This window comes from Trichosurus vulpecula, chromosome 4 (genome assembly GCF_011100635.1).
Source record: "Trichosurus vulpecula isolate mTriVul1 chromosome 4, mTriVul1.pri, whole genome shotgun sequence".
In the NCBI taxonomy this organism is placed as follows: Eukaryota; Metazoa; Chordata; class Mammalia; order Diprotodontia; family Phalangeridae; genus Trichosurus; species Trichosurus vulpecula.
The window spans coordinates 407,732,302-407,751,137 of NC_050576.1; the positions used below are offsets into that span (position 1 = coordinate 407,732,302).

An 18,836-nucleotide genomic window follows, 5' to 3' on the forward strand; every position below is an offset into this window, starting at 1 on the left:
TCTCTGCTACTCACATATCACTCATCTCTAGACTCTAGGTCTTTATGCTGATCATACCCTTTCCCTGAAACTCCCTCTTTACCTCAGCTTCAGAGTCTTTCTCTTCCTTTAAGGCACCACCTTGTGATGTATGATTTATGATCTCTCAGTGTCCTCCCTACAAACTACCTTGTATTGAGCCTGAAACTCGCCAAAGAATGGAAGAATGGATTTTAAATTTAAAAGAGTATTGGCAGCTCATGGTGAGTAATTTCCACCACTCATCTGGCTGGCTGTCAAGTTCTGTCTTTGAGTAGCAAAAATGGGAGACTTGGGTCTACTCTGGCTAAGGAACTGTATTAAATAAACTTTCATAAAAGCTATTGCCATCATGGGTTTACTTGTTGCAGCCCTTTTTAGATGGGAGTTTCTTATTATTTCTCTCCTCCTTCTTTCAGTTATTGTGAATGCTGTAAGGGTTTTATTTTGACCTTATAAAAATGTTTTGTTTTATACAATATTGAAAAAAAGTTACTAGTATAACAATATATACTAGTATAACAATATATACACATATATTCTTTGTGTGTATTTCTATTTGTTGTTGTTGAGTCATTTTTCTGTCGTGTCTGACTCTTCGTGACTCCATATTTGTATTTATGAAGTTCATATTTATGCTGTACTTACTTTACTATGTTCTTGCTGTGTCCCCCACTAGGATATAAACTCCTTGCAAGAAGGGAGCTTCATTCTTTATACTTGTATCTCATGTCATCAACAGTGCCTGGCTCACAGTGGGTGCTTTGTTAAGCAAGTAATTGTTGATTTAAGTATGAGTAGCAGCATTGTACAGAGGATGGAAAGTTGGCCATGGAGCCAGCAAGACCTGGATTCAAACTCTAGTCCCACACACTATGGCACTATGACTTTGGGCAAGTCATTTAACCACTCAGTGTTCTAGACAACTTTCTAAGACTATAAATTGCAGAAGATAGTCTGGATTTTCCTACTACCAATGAAATCACAGGAGCTCCAGTTCCAGTTCATTCCAGTAGGAAAAACACTCAGTGGAGATGAGAATGACACCAAAAGATAACAAAGATAGACAGTACTTCAAATCCTAAGACACATAGGTAGCTGCATAAAAGTGTTTCTGGAATTTGTCAATTATGTCAGTATGACAAATGCTAATGGCATCTTGAGTTACAGGTTCATACTTAGCTACAAAAATAGGTCATCATTAGTTTTCACTGAAGGAAAAGAAAGACATGTCTATAACAAATCCCTTCTCTCCCCACACCACAAAGTCTTTAAATTTATTTCCCAATTTAAAAAACAAAACAAAACAGTATTTGGTATTGTGCTAGTCTCATCATCAGTGAGATGGTTAATTCATTTTCATATCAATAATGAATTAAACACAAATTATAATTGTAGAATATTTTGCTTAATATGTAATAGCAGTATTCTTTAATGATCTATTACATATCTATCAAGTGAAAGAAAAAAAGATTCAAATTCTTTCTAGACATGTAAACATGTAAATTATATCACATTGTGCCTACAAATCATATATCAAGATTTCATTACAGCTGAAATAGATGAAAAGAGAGCATGCAACAAAAGGCTCTTATGATCAATAATCATTGAGTCAAAGGATTTATCTAGGAGAAATGCATAAAGCAGCATTAAAAAGCATAATATATAGCCTCATTATTGCTTAGCCAGAACACTTCTGTCATCTCTCAGGGAAAGGGAAAAAAAAAACCTCATTTTAAATAAAACCAGGAAGAAAAACACTATATCAAATAATGAAAGAAAAAAGGATAGTGTTAAGAATTTGATATAACTTGAGATGATTATTCAGGAAAACATGTTGTCACGTAACTATCCCAGTAGTTATTTGAAATAAGTAAATGTGTTGAGGTAGATGACTTTAAACTTAGAATGCTACTCTAACCACAGATTTTAAATTTATTAACACATAAGAACAAAACAGCACAACACAAACATCACTAAGATCTTTTCATCAACAGATATTAGAATGAATAGCATTTGCTAAAGAATAATGAATTCAGTGACAATGGAATATGTTTCCTCAGTGCACAACCTTATTGTCACTTGGTATCCTCACTGGCTATTTCTTCCCACTTTTTCTACTTGATGAGACTCCCTAAAAGCTATCAAAAGAACTGTGCAGTTCAGCAATGTAGATAATAAATAATTAATATACAAAAACTATGTAAAAATGTCCTAATAACTATACAGGTAAGAAATATGATGGATACCATCTGGTGAAAATATTAAAATTTTTACTCATTCCTTATCTTTATACACAATAAACTTTTAAATATTCATAACCCAAATAAATCAGAAACCTTAAATATAATTTTTCTTACAGCACAATGATAACTGATGTTTCGAATTAGAGCCATTCACTAAAAGACTCTCAAGTGCCTTATTAGAGGAAGATTACAATGAAATCAGTAGTTTTAATATCAAGTATAATTAATGTATTCTAATTTTTTAAAGTTGACAACCATACAGAATATATAACTTTCCGTTAACCAAAAACTGGTAAAGAAAAATACTGCAATCATTCTGAGTATATGGTTAAGAAAAAAATGAATGATAGAATAATATCTTGGTGGTGAGAAATCATGATTCTGTTGGCATCTGAACAAACAAAACAAGATACAGGACCATAAGAGGATTAAACAATTATTTCCAGGTCTGGACAAAACAGTCTCTTTGTACCAACCACTGTCTAAATACCATCACTTCTTTTGTAGTGAAACTGACTGGGCAGCTTACAAAGAAGAGATTCTTGGTTCTACTACAACAGCATGTAAAAGAATAAACTTAACTACATATATCAAAATGTTCCTATAGTTCTGGCATAATGCCAGGGGGGATAGTTACCTATAAAAAGCATTTTAAACAAGGTAACTTAGGAAATGTAAGGATTCTTAAGAAAACATTTTTCATTAAGCCTCAAAAATATATTTAAGAACATGAAAATACCTGAAAGACAATGCCTTTTACAATTCATTATTTCATTTGTGCATCCCCTATATGAAGGTCTTTGCAAGTAACAGGTGCTGAAAAACTGTTAAATTTCGCAGAATTAAACGGGTAATTATCAGTTTTTCTCCTGAACCCAAAGGTAAAAAAAAGTTTAACAACTTAAAAATTGGTTTGTTGTTAGTAATAAATTAAAATTCAAGAAGTGTTTTATGAATACTAGATGAAATACAAATATAGGCAAGAATAAGTAGACGAAGTGTGCACATTTGTTCATTTTTTCCTATTTTGACCACTTGACATATTACTAATATATATTTAAAAAAAACAAACCTCTTTATAACTTTCAAGGAAGCATGACTAGGCATAATATCCTCTTCTTTTTCTGTCATTAGCAAATGGTAATAAAGCCATAACAAAACTGACTGACGCCTCTTTTAAAACATGGGAGGCTATAAGAAGGTGGGCAAAGCCATTACTTTGAGGGGATCCAAATTTTAAGAGTCAACTAAGTCATCCAGATTGCTCTTCCACAAGCATTTAAGCCCCGTCTTAAAGGGTGGTACAGTGAAAGAAGCACAGACTGTACACTCCTTTCTCTCTCTCACTTCCTATACTGCATTCCTGAAGCAGGTCAGCCCAAAGGTCAGGAGGAAAAAAAAAAAACAAATACACAAAGAAGTAAGAAGAACTCATATACCATACAGTACGTAACAATAATATATATGTGTGTATGTGTATATATGTATACATATGTACACACGATCATTTATTAAGCGCCTACTATGTGCACAAGACATAGCGACATACGGATATGTAATTCTATACATATAATTTTGGACTTGACCAATGTGGGAATTTCTTTTGCTTGAGTAGCCCTGTTACAAGAGTTTTTGTGTTCCTTTTTTTTTTCCCGGGGGGTGGGGGGAAGGAGGTGGAGAAAGAAAAGTTAAACGTTTATTTTTTCTTAATTGAGTAAAATCATAAAATCTAAAGTGATAGAAACGTCAGCAAACAGCGGGTCTCACTCTTGGCCTCTACAGACACCCGCAAATCCAGGGGTGGCTATCATCAAGTGGGAGGCTGTCCAGGATGACCCTTGGCAGATGTGTGGAGTCACTTGTGGAAGCACTAGTCCCGCCTCCAGCCCCAGGAGCAGGAAGTGCCGGCTGCCCCTCACCCGTCCAGTCCCCCAGGGGCAGTCGGGATATAGGCGGACTTAGAGCTGCCCCCGCACCCAGCCCCGGGCCCGCAAACTTACCGTCTACCGTCTTCTTCTTGAAAAGACAGGCCATGATCACAGACCCCCGCCCCTGAGCGGCAGGCTGGGCTAGGGCAGAAGAGAAGCCCGGGGCACCTTGGACGGCAATGGACCGGCGGGGCGGGGAGAAAAGCCACTGGTCCCCCGGACCGCCAGGGGTGTGGTGCGGGGTCTGCGCCGCCGGGGCCCGAAGCGGTCGCCTAGCAGGGAGCTCAGGTGACCGGGACAGAAGCAAACAGACTTTTTTTTTAAGAAGTCCGTCTGCCCGCCTCGGCGCCTGCGCGTTCAAGCTGTAGAGCCTGCGCAGGTGAGAGGCTGACGCTGAAGCCGCCCAAACTCTGCCCTTCCTTCCTTCTTCTAGTCCCGCCCCTTCTTTCCCCAGCCCAGCTGCGACCTCGGGACTGCGCAGAGCCTGCGGGCTTGGCTGGGTGGCGGTGCGTGGCGCTGCGGGGAGCCTCCGATGCCAGGGAGGCAGGGGAGAGAGGGCGCTGCGGCGGTGGACGCGCGCTGCCGGTGCCTGCCTTTGCTGGCTCCTCGTGCGTCAGACCCGAGTGGAGCTAGAGATGCGTTCCATGGACCGTGGGCAGGGGTCCTGGAATCCCCTTTTCTTTCCCTCGGGGCAGGCAGGTCATCCCTTATTCTCATATTTCTCATATTCATATTCTCTCTCTCTCACACACACACATACCAACACCAACACCACCCTAGTGCGAAGTCGCAAAGCCAGAGGGGCCGGCCCAGGCCAGCTGAAAGGGCCACAGGAACTTTCTCTCAGATACCTTAAAGAGCCAAGAGTAAGCCCGGGCAATCGCGTAGGCTTGTATCCCAGAGTACCTCCATTTTGGTGTGTGTGTAGGTGTTTGATTGTGTGACCCAGATTTCTCTTTTCCTTCCTTCTGTCTAAGACACTTTGGAACCTCTCCTTAAGGAGTGCTCCGGGGAGGCGGGGGGAGGGAACAGCATGGACCCCAGAATCAAAGGTTCAGATCCTTCTTCTACTTAATCCGTCTGTTGACCCGGTAAAGTCGTTGATCGCTTAGGGCCTTGGTGGCGAGATGTGTAAGGGGGGAGGTGTTTGATTCAACAGTAAGCTCTTTCCTTTGCTAAAGGAGAGATTGTTTGTAAAGCGCCTTGTAACCCTTAAAGCACTCTATACATGTGTCAGCTTAAAAAAAAAAACAAAACGAAAAACCCCACCCATTATTTTAGGTAACGTTGTAAAGTGCTTATGATGTGCCAGGCACATCGAGATGCATCCTAATAATATATGAATAAAAGAAGCTAATTTTTATATGTTGCTTAAAATCTATTATCTCTTGATCCAAGAACAACCCTATGAGATAGTCGCTATTATGGTCCCCTGCTGACCGCTGGAGACACAGACACATTTCTTCTTTTGGGGTAGCTCACTGGAGAGTACTATAAATCTGGAGGACTGTATGGTTCCCTAGTGGTAGATAGAAGCGTTACATGAGAGGCAAAGAGTTATTTTGACTGCTTTTGTGCTCAACTGTGTTTTCCATCTGATGAAAATAAAGCCTCTCTTACATTTGAGGGGAGAAAAAGAGAAAAGCACAGAGACAAAATGCAGTGACCTGCCCCAAGTTCTCACGGATAATTGTCTGAGGCAAGATTAGAACCCAGGTCTTCCTGGCACTGATTCCAGCACTCTAGTCACAACAACATGCTGCCTTGAAATCTCTGAATGGCTTTTAATTCTGTAGTAAGAAAAAGCAATGTTTACTTTGAGTGGACACTTATTGGTATGCTGCTCAACACTGGCCCCTTATCTGCTGCATGGGAACCCTATTAAAAAAGAGAAAAGAAAGCTTTTATATCATAAAAAACCGGAAAAATAATAAATCATTTAAAAATCCATATTAACATCAGATCAAATATTTACATTTAACTATTTTATTAATGTTACTTTCATTCTTGTTTAAAAATTTTTGAAAATGCTAGTTCTCATATCTCAGATAATTTCTCCAGGGGATATGTGAGTACTGATGTGAAAGGCACTCCACTTGTGGTGTCAGGTACCTCTGGATTTATAAATCATGTCTCACAGATTTTTTTAAGCATTTGGGGGAAATCAAAGTTCCCTACCCTACTTTTTGCTTTTGCCCTAATAAGACAGGAAAGGCTAGATAATATGGCCCACCGGGCCTCCCATAATACTACTACCACTGAGAATTGTCAATCAGTCTGTTCGTGGAAAAGTTTCTTATGATGACTTATAGCAGAATACAATATGTAATGACTTTTCTTCTTATGTTCTGTGTGTGTGTGTGTGTGTGTGTGTGTGTAGTGGGCCTATGTGAGGGGAGAAAAATACCAGACCAGGGCTAGCTTATTGTGCATGTGGAGAGATAGCACAGTTGTCTTCAAAGCGGTGAGTCAAGAAGCTATTGCATGTGTACTCATCCCAGCTGTAGTCACTCTTGTTTTATGGCCTCCATAGACAGCCCCCCACTGATTTTAATGTATTGGTTGGGAAGGTGCCAATACACTCAGTGGCAACCAGATGTAAGACCCACACAAAGTGCACACAGCAGGAGCAAAAAGCAGGGCTCCATCATTCCCAATAAGTTGCTAAATGAAAAGTATGGATTCTATTTAAGTCTAAAATGTCAATAAGTATGAGATGTCTAAGGTTTAAATTCATATAGACTCAAGTACATGTGGGTTTTGGGAAACCAAGGTGTCATAAACTGGATCATAGTGTTCATATACTTGTGAGCAGTTTTGCTATATGCAAACATACAGAGCTATACTAATATTTAGAAATAAAAGAAAATTGAATACTTCTAATATAGAGAAATTACTGAGGCTGTATTTTGTACTTAGTGTAAAATGTGGTTCTGCATTTTTTAAAAATATGCTTATGTGAGGAAATCTAGGAACTAGAGTATGGAAGCATGGTAGAGAGCTTTTTAGTGAAGAAGATAGAGGTAGACACAAGCAATATTCATCATAGAGTATGACGAACCACCCTCAGCCTATAAACTATAGACCAGTGAGCTTTGTTTTGATTTCTAGCAGAATTCTAGAATATAGTGTGTATGAGAGCAATGGGGTAGTTGTAATGACCTCGATAGCTTCTTTGGTTAGCAGGGTGGAGAAGAGTTCAAAAGCCCAGCAGTGATGGCCCACACCATACAAACAGTTTATAGATCTAAGTTGTAAGCCTGGATGGCTGGGAAGATGGTGGTTCCCTTGATAGAAATAGAGACGTCTGAGAGAGAGGGGGAGGGTTTAGAAGGAAAGTCAATGAGTTCTGTATGTCAAGTTTAAAATGTCTACTGGACACCCAGTCTGAGGTATCTGAAAGGCAGTTTGAGATTCAAAACTGGAGATCAGCAGACAGGTTAGGACAGTAAAGGTAGATTTAAGAATCACCATCATGGAGATGATAATTAAATCCTCAGGAGCCGATGAGACTGCCCGATGAAGCAATATAGAGGGAGAAGAGAAGAGGGCCCAGGACAGAACCCTGTGGGACACCTATGGTTAGAGGGTGTGATCTAGATAAGGATCCAGCAAAAGAGACTGAGAAGATATGGTCTGATAGGTGGGAGAACCAGGAGAGGGTGATATACTGAAAACCTAGAGAAAATATGAAAGAGAAGGAAATCAAGCATGTCAGAGTCTGCAGAAAGGTCCAGAAAAATGAGGATTAAGAAAAAGCCATTGGAATTGGCTATTAAGAGACCATTGGCAACTTGAAGAGAGTAATTTTGATGGAATGTTGATGTTGGAAGATTGAGTTTGGGGGGTTAAGAAGAGACTGAGATGGGATAAAGTGGAGGTTCCTATTGTAGACAGCCATAACAGCTAGGTACCAATTCCCCATGAGTCTTCCCTCTTCCACTAACATGAATCAACACCAGTTCCTAGGTTCAGATTCCCCTTTCCCTTCCCCCACTGTCTGAACTCACTAGACAGATAAGAACCTATAAAACTCCACCAGACTTACTGGTTTGGGGAGAGAGGCCCCAGTAAAGTGCTCAATTCCAAAATTGCCCTGTGTCCAACCTTCTTGATCATCCCCTTTGTGAATATTTCCTCTCAAAAAAGCTACCTTGCTTCACTGTCTTGTCGTAAGCTCCATGTTTCCTTATACTGGGTTTTTGGTATTCCTAACCTTCCTAAGTCTGCATTAAGACAGCAGTAAACATCTAGGAAAGGAAATATTGATTACAAGGAATCATAAATGAGTCAGTGCAGTGGATAGAACACTGGAAGTCTCAGTCTTTATGAGTTCAAATCTAGCCTCAGACACTTACTAGCTGTGTGACCCTGGGCAAGTCACTTCACCCTGTTTGCCTCAGTTTCCTCATTTGTAAAATGAGCTGGAGAAGGAAATGGCAAACCACTCCAATATCTCTGTCAGAATTACAGGCATTCACTAAAAGACCCCAAAATGCCTTATTACAGGAAGATTACAATGAAACCAGTAGTTTTAACATCAAGTATAATTAATGTATTCCAATACCTAAATTCTTATGACCCAAAAACGAAATGACTAAACGACAACAAAAATTATCAAGAAAATATCAACCCACACTAAGCATTTTTTACATTAATGAAATATCTCCATTGTTGGAGAGAATATATACATTGACAGGATCACACATAGATCTATTTGAAAGTACTAAATTGACTAAGAGATTGTTTTAGATATCATTTGCCTAGGTCTTTAGCAAAGTATTTGACAAAACCTCTTATAACATTCTTATGGGAAAAATGGTGAAGGAAAAATGGGCTAGCCAATGGTAAATGTAGTTGGATTTGAAACTGTTTGAATGACTAAACCCAAAGAGTTATCACTGATTTCACATCAGCTTGAACAGTTGTCTTTAATGAGTGCCACAGGCACTAATGTCCCTGGGCTGCTTAACGTTTTTCTCACTGACTTGGATAGAAGTATGGGTGACATGTTTAAAAAAAATTCAGAGATCACAAAAATCTGTGAGATATAGCTAATATGCTGAGTCAGAATCCCTAAAGATTTTGATAATCCGGAATACTCCGCAAAATCTAACAAAATCTGGGGATTGTAGTATACTACAAACGAAAAAATCCAAAACTCTATCTTGGGCCACACAACCAGAGAGGTGATGGGCTCATTGAACTCTGCCATGGTCAGACCACATGTAGAATATGGTGGTCAGTTCTAGGAGTCAGCTTTATTAAAGCTGGCATCCGGAGTAGGGTGACCAGGATAGGGGAAGGGCTTCATGGAAGACATGCAAGAATTGGTTGAAGAAATTTGGGATATTAAGACTGGAGAAGAGAAGGTTTAGATGAGTTATAATAGCTATCTTCAAGTATCTGAAGGTATAGGAAAAAAAAGATTAGACTTATTCTACTTGGCCCCAGAATATGTAAGTAGGAACAGTGAGGAGCCATGAAAGTTTTTGAGTTATATGATGAGAACTGTGCTATAGGAAGATTTCTTTGACAGTTAGTTGTTAAGAGGAGGTAAGTAGACCAGTTAGGAAGCTATTGTAATTGCCCAGGCAAGAAGTGATCAGGGCTTGACCTATTTAGTGGTATCTGTGTGAACAGAGAGATGGGCAGAGATTTAAGAAATATTGTTGAGATAGAACAGGGATGGACAACAATAGCTGTGAAAAGGAAATAAAAATGGATAATGATTCAAGGGTTATGAAACTGGGAGACTAGGGAGAAGTGTGGTACCTTCAATAGAAATAGGAAAGTTTGGGATAGGATCGTGCTTAGGTTGGGAAATGAATTTGGTTTTGGACGTATTTTGAAGTAGAAACAGGATGTGAAGATGAAGATGTCCATTGGACAATTGGAGATACAGGAAAGGAGAGACATAAGGTTTGCATACATAAATTTGGGAGGCATCTGTAAAGAAATGCTAATTGAACCTATGAAAGTGCATGAATCAGGAGGTAGCAAGGAAGCTCCATGGGTAGAAGACAGAAGAGTAGTTACGCAGTTGGGGGGGGCGGCGGGGTGTAAAGGAGAAAGAGAGACAGAGACAGAGAAAGAATAGAGAGAAGAGAAAGGGGAGGGGGACAGAGAGAGAGAGAAAGAGAGAGAGAGAGACAGAATACACTATCATGGAATCCAGGGGAGAAGAGAGTACCAGAAGGGAGACAGTGCCAAGAGCATCAAAAGCAAAAGAAAGTTTAAAGCATAGGGCTGGGGAAGAAAGTGACTGGAGATAGGCCTTACAGGATAACTAAGATTTGAATAAATGGAGATTTTTTTGTTCCATATTATTTAAATTTCTTTTTAATTGAGCTTGAAAGCATAAATTGTGCCTCATTCATGGGAAACAATATGGATTAATAGGAAAAGGACTGGATTTGGAATCACAGGAACTGAGGTGAATCCCATTTCTGCAACTTAATTTCAATGTGACTCTGGACAAGTCACTTTACCCCTTTAGGTTTCAGTTACCCAATCTGTCAAATGATGGGGTTGGCCTAGATCAAGATTCTTAACCATTCTTTGTGTCATAGAACCTTTTGGAAGTCTAGTGAAGCCTATGGGCCCCTTCTCAGAACATATTTTAAAGCATAAAATACATAAGATTACAAAGAAAAACAATTATAAAGGAAATAAAGATATGCATTTCTCTCATCTAAGTTCATAGAGCCCCTGAAATGTATACAGAAACTAAGATTAGGAAATCCAGGGTTAGATATTTAAGGACCCTTATAGCCCTAAATCGTGATTCTATGCTTGAGCATTTAGTGAATCACTGTCAACTTTTGAGAGAGTTCTTTTTGAAATTCAGAAAGATCTGAGTAAATTTGTAGACATCAGGGAAGAAGCTCCTAAAGAAAGAAAGACTGAAGATGAGGAAGAGGAAGGGATAAACAGAAGAAGAGAACATGGGGTTGAGGGCCCAGGCGGAAAGCTTCACTCATGAGAGGAGGAGGCCCACCTCATCCTATGCGATCAAAGGAATAAAAAAATATAAAAATGTACAGAAGTTTGGATTGTTAAAAAAATACTCAGATGACCTGTTTCTCAGAAAAGTTGGTTTTAAGTTGATATTGGGAAAGAAGTAGACCCGGTTTATGTTGTTACTAAGAGAGAGAAAGTTTGAAACAGCTGCTATGGGACGTATGATAAGGAGCCAATTAGAGAAGAATGAAGGAATGGTATGTCCATTTATTATTGGATAATAATTGAATCCAGTCACCAAGGTGGTTGGATGACTTCTTTCAGGAGAATTCAGCAACTCAGAAATCAGAGTGGAGGAGGTAAATAATGAAGGCAGCCTAGGACTGAAGACTGTCAGGGTGTGTGTAGTAGATGAACAAAGGGCAGCAACAAAAGGATTGAGGATGGTGTATAGTTGAACTGGATACCTGTGAGATCAAGAATGTGAAGGAAGAAATGTAATAAAAGGATAGGGGTGAAGGACTAGAATTCAGGGGTGGGGAACCTGCGGCCTTGAGGCCACATGTGGCCCTCTAGGTCCTCAAGTAGGGCCCTTTGACTGAATCCAAACTTCACAGAACAGAATTTGGATTTGAATTCAGTCCACACTTGAGGACCTAGAGGGCCACATATGGCCTCGAAGCCGTAGGTTCCCCACCCTTGGACTAGATGCTGTGATTTTAAAAAAGATGCATTTAGGAGTAGTGAGGCAGAGGACAATAGCACAGGAGATTATATTCAGAGAGGAAATTTTCAGGGTTCATAGTCATGTAGGTAAAACAGTTTAAGATCATGAGGTCTAAAGCATAATTACCTCTTTGGGTACCTGAAGTAGTATAGAGAAATAAAGGCCAGAAGTTAGAGTACAGAGGAATTCTGTGAGACAGATGCTGAACTCCCTGAAGCAGGAGGGAAAATGACTGGGAGATGTGGACAAGGCGATATAATCAATCAGGCAGCAAGTATCTATTGAGTATTTACTATGTGCCAAACATTGTGTTAAAAGCTGGATAGATACGTATAGACAGATTGTGGTTCATCCTTCCTTTTTCAAAAATGATATGGGGTCTAGAATTGTCCAATCTTCAAGAAAAATCACTGAAGCAGAGCTCCAAGCCAAAAGCACTTTGGGTCCATAGGCTCCTCTAATGAAGTGGACCTCAGATTTTCCTCATGATCTTCCCCCTAGTCCCCACGGCCTTATTTTCATAGAGTTTGATTCACTGACACTCAGAAGAGGCAAAGTAAAATACAAAATCTCTGGTTGATAGACCTTGATCTTGAGGGCCAAAAATGAGAGGGGTCATGAGTTGGGCAAAGCAGAGGACATGACCACTAACTAAGTGATCATAAGGTGGATGGGCTCCTACTCATGTTGGGCAAGACAAGATGGTATGGATGGTACAGATATACCAAAACAAATTGGGGGACTTGCCATATCATTCCAAAATTTTCCACCAACACTGAGTTTGGACGTGGTATTTGAGCAAAACAGGATGTAGATATCTTTGTCAGCATTCTTTTGGTTAAGCAAGTGAAATTACAACCTACAGTTCACAGTTCTGGGCTCTAATATGCAGAACTTATAATCAATACCCTTATGGAAACATACCAAACTGATTAATACTGACTGGAGATAAGTTTGTAATAAAATAGGGGTCTAAATCATTTCTGTCAAGGACCAATGATAGAGTGATGTCCTGACTTATTCATGAATTGGATTTAAGTGGGGCAGAGTTGCTCAGATTCAAAAGTCTCACTCTCTCGCATAGTCATCAAAGTCTACTGGCAAGATACATGTCAAGATAACTGACAACGGCCCCGGGCGTGCAGCGGATGACCTTGGGTTTCAACAATCCAGCTAACAGCTTCTGTGGGGATGTAAGATCCACCAACAACCAGCACCCAGAAAGCTGCCAACACGCTGCAAAAGCACAGGTTCTTTTGATCTGCTTTAGTAAGGAAAGCAACGTTAAGGGGTTGACAAGCTTATTTTAATTCAGCATACAAATATCATTCACTTAGTTCAGGGGAAAAAGCCAGCATCCTGAACTTTGGAGCAAATACAAAAAATTACAAACATGGACAGACAGACCTTGTTTGATTCAAATCCCAATACATAGTTACCAGAGTTTAACAAAGTTCCAGCATCTGGGTTACAAGCTGGAGGGCTCTTAGCTACAGCTGCCCGGAGTCTCCGCATCAGCACAAGTGAGAGCCCTAAACAAATTACAAACATCGACAGACAGACCAAATACAGATTGATAGTTACCAACATCTAGGTTCAGCCCGGGAGCTCATAACGTGGGCTGGCCCAGAGTCACTCGTGCCACCACTTCTGTGGGTAAGAGCTCCAAAGAATAGAAAGCCAACCCATGCTTTTATATCTTTTTCAGGGTCCAGGGCGAGTCACACCTGTGACTCACCCAGGTGACCTATAATCCTCACAAAGAGGCGACTTAAACCCACGTGGTCTAAAAGCCTGTGATGTCCCAAACATGTCACTCAAACTGATGTGTAAACAAGGCCCTCCCCTGAGGCAAGGAGGCCACCAAGGACTCCCAAATCTAATCAAGGAAACAAAGGCCAAACTCTTTAAGGGCTAAGCACTTGAACTAAGTGCTAAGAGCCCATTTTGCTTACCAACACACCTCGGTGTCCTCATTGTTTGACCAACTCTAAGCACTCCACAGCTCCTGCTTCAGCTGCCTTCATGAAATTGTTCTTATCTGCGCATTCCACCAGGGGAAGTCCCCCTAACTCACCGACGGGCTTGAGACCTGTGGGTTACCCTCAACCTTGTTTAACCCATCTGCCAAGACAGTTTTATCAGGATGCAGCTGCTGCACATGCTACAACTTCTTGGAGCTACAGGTGAAAGAGGGGTGACAGGTGGACACCAAAGGTGGATGAACACCCCTGAAAAGGGCTTGGTAACCCCTGACACCAGAGATGCTAGTCATCCCTGAATATCCCATACACCCTTATATGTGAACCTCAGAGAAGTACCTTTTAAGTGATGGCATCTGAATGAGGCTTTGGAAGTAGCAGTGATTAGAAAGGAGAAAATCTGAACACTCCTTTCTAGACTTACATGTCAAGGAGGTCAGAGAAAGCTAGGGTTCTCTGAGTCCTGAAAGACTGAAAAATGAGAGGAAGAGAATTAGGATGAAAGTAAATTTAATAATTATAGAGCCAGGGTTACATATACAACTATATATGGGACCACATAGCTGTGTTGAGTGTAGGTATCCAGGATGGGGTATATACTATTCTAAATTGATATGTAGTGGAAAATAGTAAAAGGTGATACAATTTAAGTAAATGTTCTTTTGAGAATGGAACTTGGTAATGTGAAGTGTTTAGTGAGAACCTTCCTGCTCCATTCTCAAAAATCATTAGCTTTTACATGAAGAAACCATTTGACTTAGAAGCATATTATACCTATCTACATGAAGCACCTTTTTTTGATCCCTGAATTGGGAACTTCATATTCAAAATGCTTTTCCCTGGTCTGATGGTGACAATTCCAAAGTGAAGGTTAAATTATTTGTTAATATCCATGGTATCTTCAGAGTGACTAGTACATCAGTAATTCAGAAGCAAGGTTTGGAAGGGGATTACCTATGGAAACAGAGTCATCATTTAAGAATGAAGACAAAGATGAGATGGCTAGAATGCAGGTTGACCAAGAAAAGGGCCATCAAAAAAGCCATGCTGAGCACACACCCGAAGAGGAAATTGCTCATACGGGTGCCAGGACAAAGCCAGCACCTTCAGACAAGCAAGAGTGAGCAAATCAGAATGTCAAAAAAGGAAAAGTCAAGAGTATTGATTTGCCTATCCAGAGTAGCTCGTACAGGTAGCAGGGTCAGATCTCATCAGCAGTTAAATAGAGAATGAGGGAAAGATGATCATGCGGGACAAATTAGAGAAAGGAAGAAATTATGCCGAGAATGTTGTTGACAAGTATGTATGTGATTTCAGAGACAAGCTGTGCAATGTCTGTGAAAAATTTATCACTACAGAAGATAGTAAACTGGCTTCATTGTTGGGAGATAAAATAAATTGGCTTTACAAAGATGGAGAAGATCAACCAAAATAAATTTATTGGATAAACTTACTGAACTAAAGAAATTTGGCCAGCCTATTCAAATTAGGCACCTAGAACATGAAGAGAGACCAAAAGCTTTAAATGACTTGGGAAAGACGATCCAACTACTTATGAAAGTGGTAGGCGCATTTGAAAATATGGTCACATAAATGCTGCTGATATGGAAAAGGTAGAACAATTCATCAATGCAGCCATGAATTGGTTGAACAGTAAGATGAATGCACAGAACAACTAAGCCTCACTGAAAACCCTGTGGTGAAAGTAGTGCAAAGAGTTGTGAAATCCAAGCAGCTGGATAATTTTTGTAACCCCATCACTTACAGGGGCAAACCCAAAGTGGATGTGTTTGAAGACCCAGTGAAAGTGAATGATGAACACAATGTACCAATGAATAGACGGAGTGGGACTGAAAGTAAGCCTGACACAACCAAGGAAAACTCCTCACATATTAAAACTTTTGGAGAGATGAAAGTGGACTAAGTTGCTAGGGTCTCTGTCACATATTCAGACAGTGCAAGTGACTGCAGGGCCCATATCTTTCCCTAGTGCCTAGCACAGTGCCTGCCACATAGGGGGCACTTAATAAATGCTTGCTTGATTGATCAGTGTTACATTACCCTGCTCTATGTTGTGAGACTGTTTTGTAGGCAAAACTACGATATAACTGAACTGGAAGTAAATAGGATGTCATTTCAGTGCTGAGGTAGTTTGAGCTTTTAGTTTTGTTCTGATTCAGTAGTTTAGAAAATAGGTTCAGTACTGGTTCAGACTGGTTCATTGAATGTCTTTTTGAGGAAAAAAACTGGTTAAATTTGCAGTTTAGAAGAGAGATACACAAAATACACATATGTATGTATTTGCATTATGTTAAATTCATGATTTAGCACATTATTTGGGTCTATTCCATTTTTTCATTCTTGACTTGGTTATATTCAAATCCCTGCTAATTCATCCTTGCTTACACTTTCCTGTTACTTCAATCACTAAAGTCCTTATACTGATTCTATTCTGTACTGAATATTGTGAGATAAGGCTAGTCTTAGATAACATGGCAAATAATGCCTAAATTTATGTAGCTTTTTAAAACATATATCTTGCTGTGTGAAGTAGGCAAAGCTCATTTTTAACCTCACCATTTCATTTTATGAGCTTTTTTCTTCTTCTTTTCTCTACTTGTTTGATTGAGTTTCTCCTAAGATAGTGTCTGTAATCAGCCATGTACACCTTAAAGTGAAGTTAAGTCAGTGAGTGACCTAGGTATAGCGTTGTAGAACCTTAACTCATTGAGAAATGAAAGACTTAACCTCATGGAAGGAATTGAAGCATCAATGAGTGGTTTTGTGGAGAAATTTTTTTTGGGAGGGGACCTTAAGCTACCAAAATCAAGCTCTGTAAGCATCTATATATTATACCTAGAGGTAGAGTTAGCCCTGCAATGAATTTTTGATGTGTCTAGGTAAGCATATATTCTTTTTTGTATTGCAAAATTAGTGCAGTGATGTTTAGATGTTTCACGGTATCAGGCAAAAATTATGAAGTTCAAGTATGATTTAAAATCATGGATATTTATACGGATTCAAAACCTGTCTCATATATTCTTCAGTTTTTAGTTTTTGCTACTTAAAAACATTTCCAAAAGAAAGTTGATTCTTTTTGTAAATATGAATGGGCAAGTATGCAGGTACTTACGAAATTAAGAAAATAGACCAAATATATTGAATAAAAATGTTTAGACATCATTGACTTTGTAGTCTGATACAGTTCAAAGACCATTTGAAATGTATAGCAATATGCTCATTAAAAAAAAAAAAGCTAGATTGTACCCTGATTGAGTTGTAGATGAGTAAATCAAGCCAGAGTTTATACCCTCTGGCACAACACAATATTTATTTATGTTTGCTGTTTAATATAGCATTTAACCACTTCCATACAAAATACAAATGGATCTAAATATGAAGCAATGCATTTTATTCTCTTTTAACAAAAATAGATTTGAAGAGCAATCACATCCTATTAGAAATAAATGGGAAAACATGGAGGGAGGGAGGATTCTAGAGAAGGTGATACTGAAATAATACATAACTATTGATAATTTGGTTAAACACACTGTACTTTCAGTCCCTATGTAACGTAGCCAATTTAACATGGGTCCCGCTTGAAGCCATATCTAAACAGTTTCCCATTACAACCCCAAAGCTCTCTGATCATTAAATGAAAAAAAATCTCAAAACTGTATTTGATGCAAAAGATATACGGAAAATGTTTAAAATTTAGAATGTTATGCCTGCTGGAAAAATATTCAAATAGGTTGGTGATATTGACTTGAGTTCCACCAGATGATACAGATTGAAAGTCATCCTTGCCTGCTCATCTTGTCTGACTCTTGTCCTTCCTTCTGAAAGTTCATTACCGGGCTTTCTGCTGTGACAGTCCACCTGTCATCCCTTACTATTGCCATGATACTAGTCCATATTCTTGTTCTGGTATACATTTGCATGTTCACTCTTCTTTGGAGTTTCCTGTTGGTTTTATGTTGTATCCTGCCTACAACCATCATGCGATTTTCCATTGTCTTTTATGTAGTACTAATTTTTAGTTCTTCAATGTTAGTGATGTTCTTTGTCTTGCTGCCATGTAGCAATACTAATGATATGTTGGTGTTGAAAAGATGGACCTTTATCTTCACAAGAAGCTTCAGATCAATAAAAGGGCTTTGCGATTTCCTGAAAGCAATATAGCCCATTGTCTTCCTCCTATACAACTATGAGTTAGATGTTTGCTCACAAAGGAGTTTTTTGGGCTCTTTTGATCTTTGTGGCAATTAACTTTGGTTTTAGCTTCCTGATGAAATTATTATAGTCCATGTTGGTATCATTTATTTCATCCAATTTGATAAGACCCAATAAATCAAATCAGCACAAGCTTTGATACTTGATGCCTTTAATACAAAAAGGTGTGAAAAGGAGAGGATCAGGGGAAACATAGAAAAGGATTGTCTAGGAATAAGAAATGAGAGACTCCAAAGACTTATAGACTACATAGAAGCTTCACATATTTATATCACAATTAAAAAAAATTAGTAGATCTTGGACATGGCAAGCATCAAACAATACCATAAAGAATGGAGTAGATGTCATTTTAATAGACAGGAAAAGATTTATTATTGATGTGTGAATTATTCCTGAGTTAGCTCTCTGTGTTGTCCATCCACTAATTTGTTAGAGATAAGATCAGAATTATTTTTTAAAGAAGAAAGAATAATGAAAAAAATATATGTACAATTGGAATGACTTAAACTTCGATTATTTAAACAAGTAGTTAAAAAGCAAAAATGGGAAATGAGCAACAGAAATGACATAGATGCTGACTATATTAATTTTATCTAATAGTTTGTAAATTGGTTGCCACAACCAGAAGAGTAACACCTTAGGCAGAAAACAGGTGACTTCATTTGCTTGCCAGATGGAGAGGGGTATTTAAGCCAGGTTAGAGTGTAAACTTATTTGTAAAATATTATGAAAAAATATG

At 39.0% G+C, this 18,836-nt stretch overlaps 1 protein-coding gene and 1 pseudogene across 1 annotated transcript in view; one reads left to right on the forward strand and one right to left on the reverse strand.

Annotated features, from left to right (window-relative positions):
- Positions 1 to 4,544, reverse strand: part of CHMP2B (charged multivesicular body protein 2B) — a 19,826-nt gene extending 15,282 nt beyond the window's left edge. The window contains exon 1 of the mRNA XM_036757844.1: positions 4,265 to 4,544. Coding sequence (XP_036613739.1) covers positions 4,265 to 4,298 — 34 coding nt within the window. The 5' untranslated portion in view covers positions 4,299 to 4,544. The remainder of the gene's footprint in view (positions 1 to 4,264) is intronic.
- Positions 4,372 to 16,495, forward strand: LOC118847336 (annotated as a pseudogene).
- The last annotated feature ends 2,341 nt before the right edge of the window (positions 16,496 to 18,836 follow it).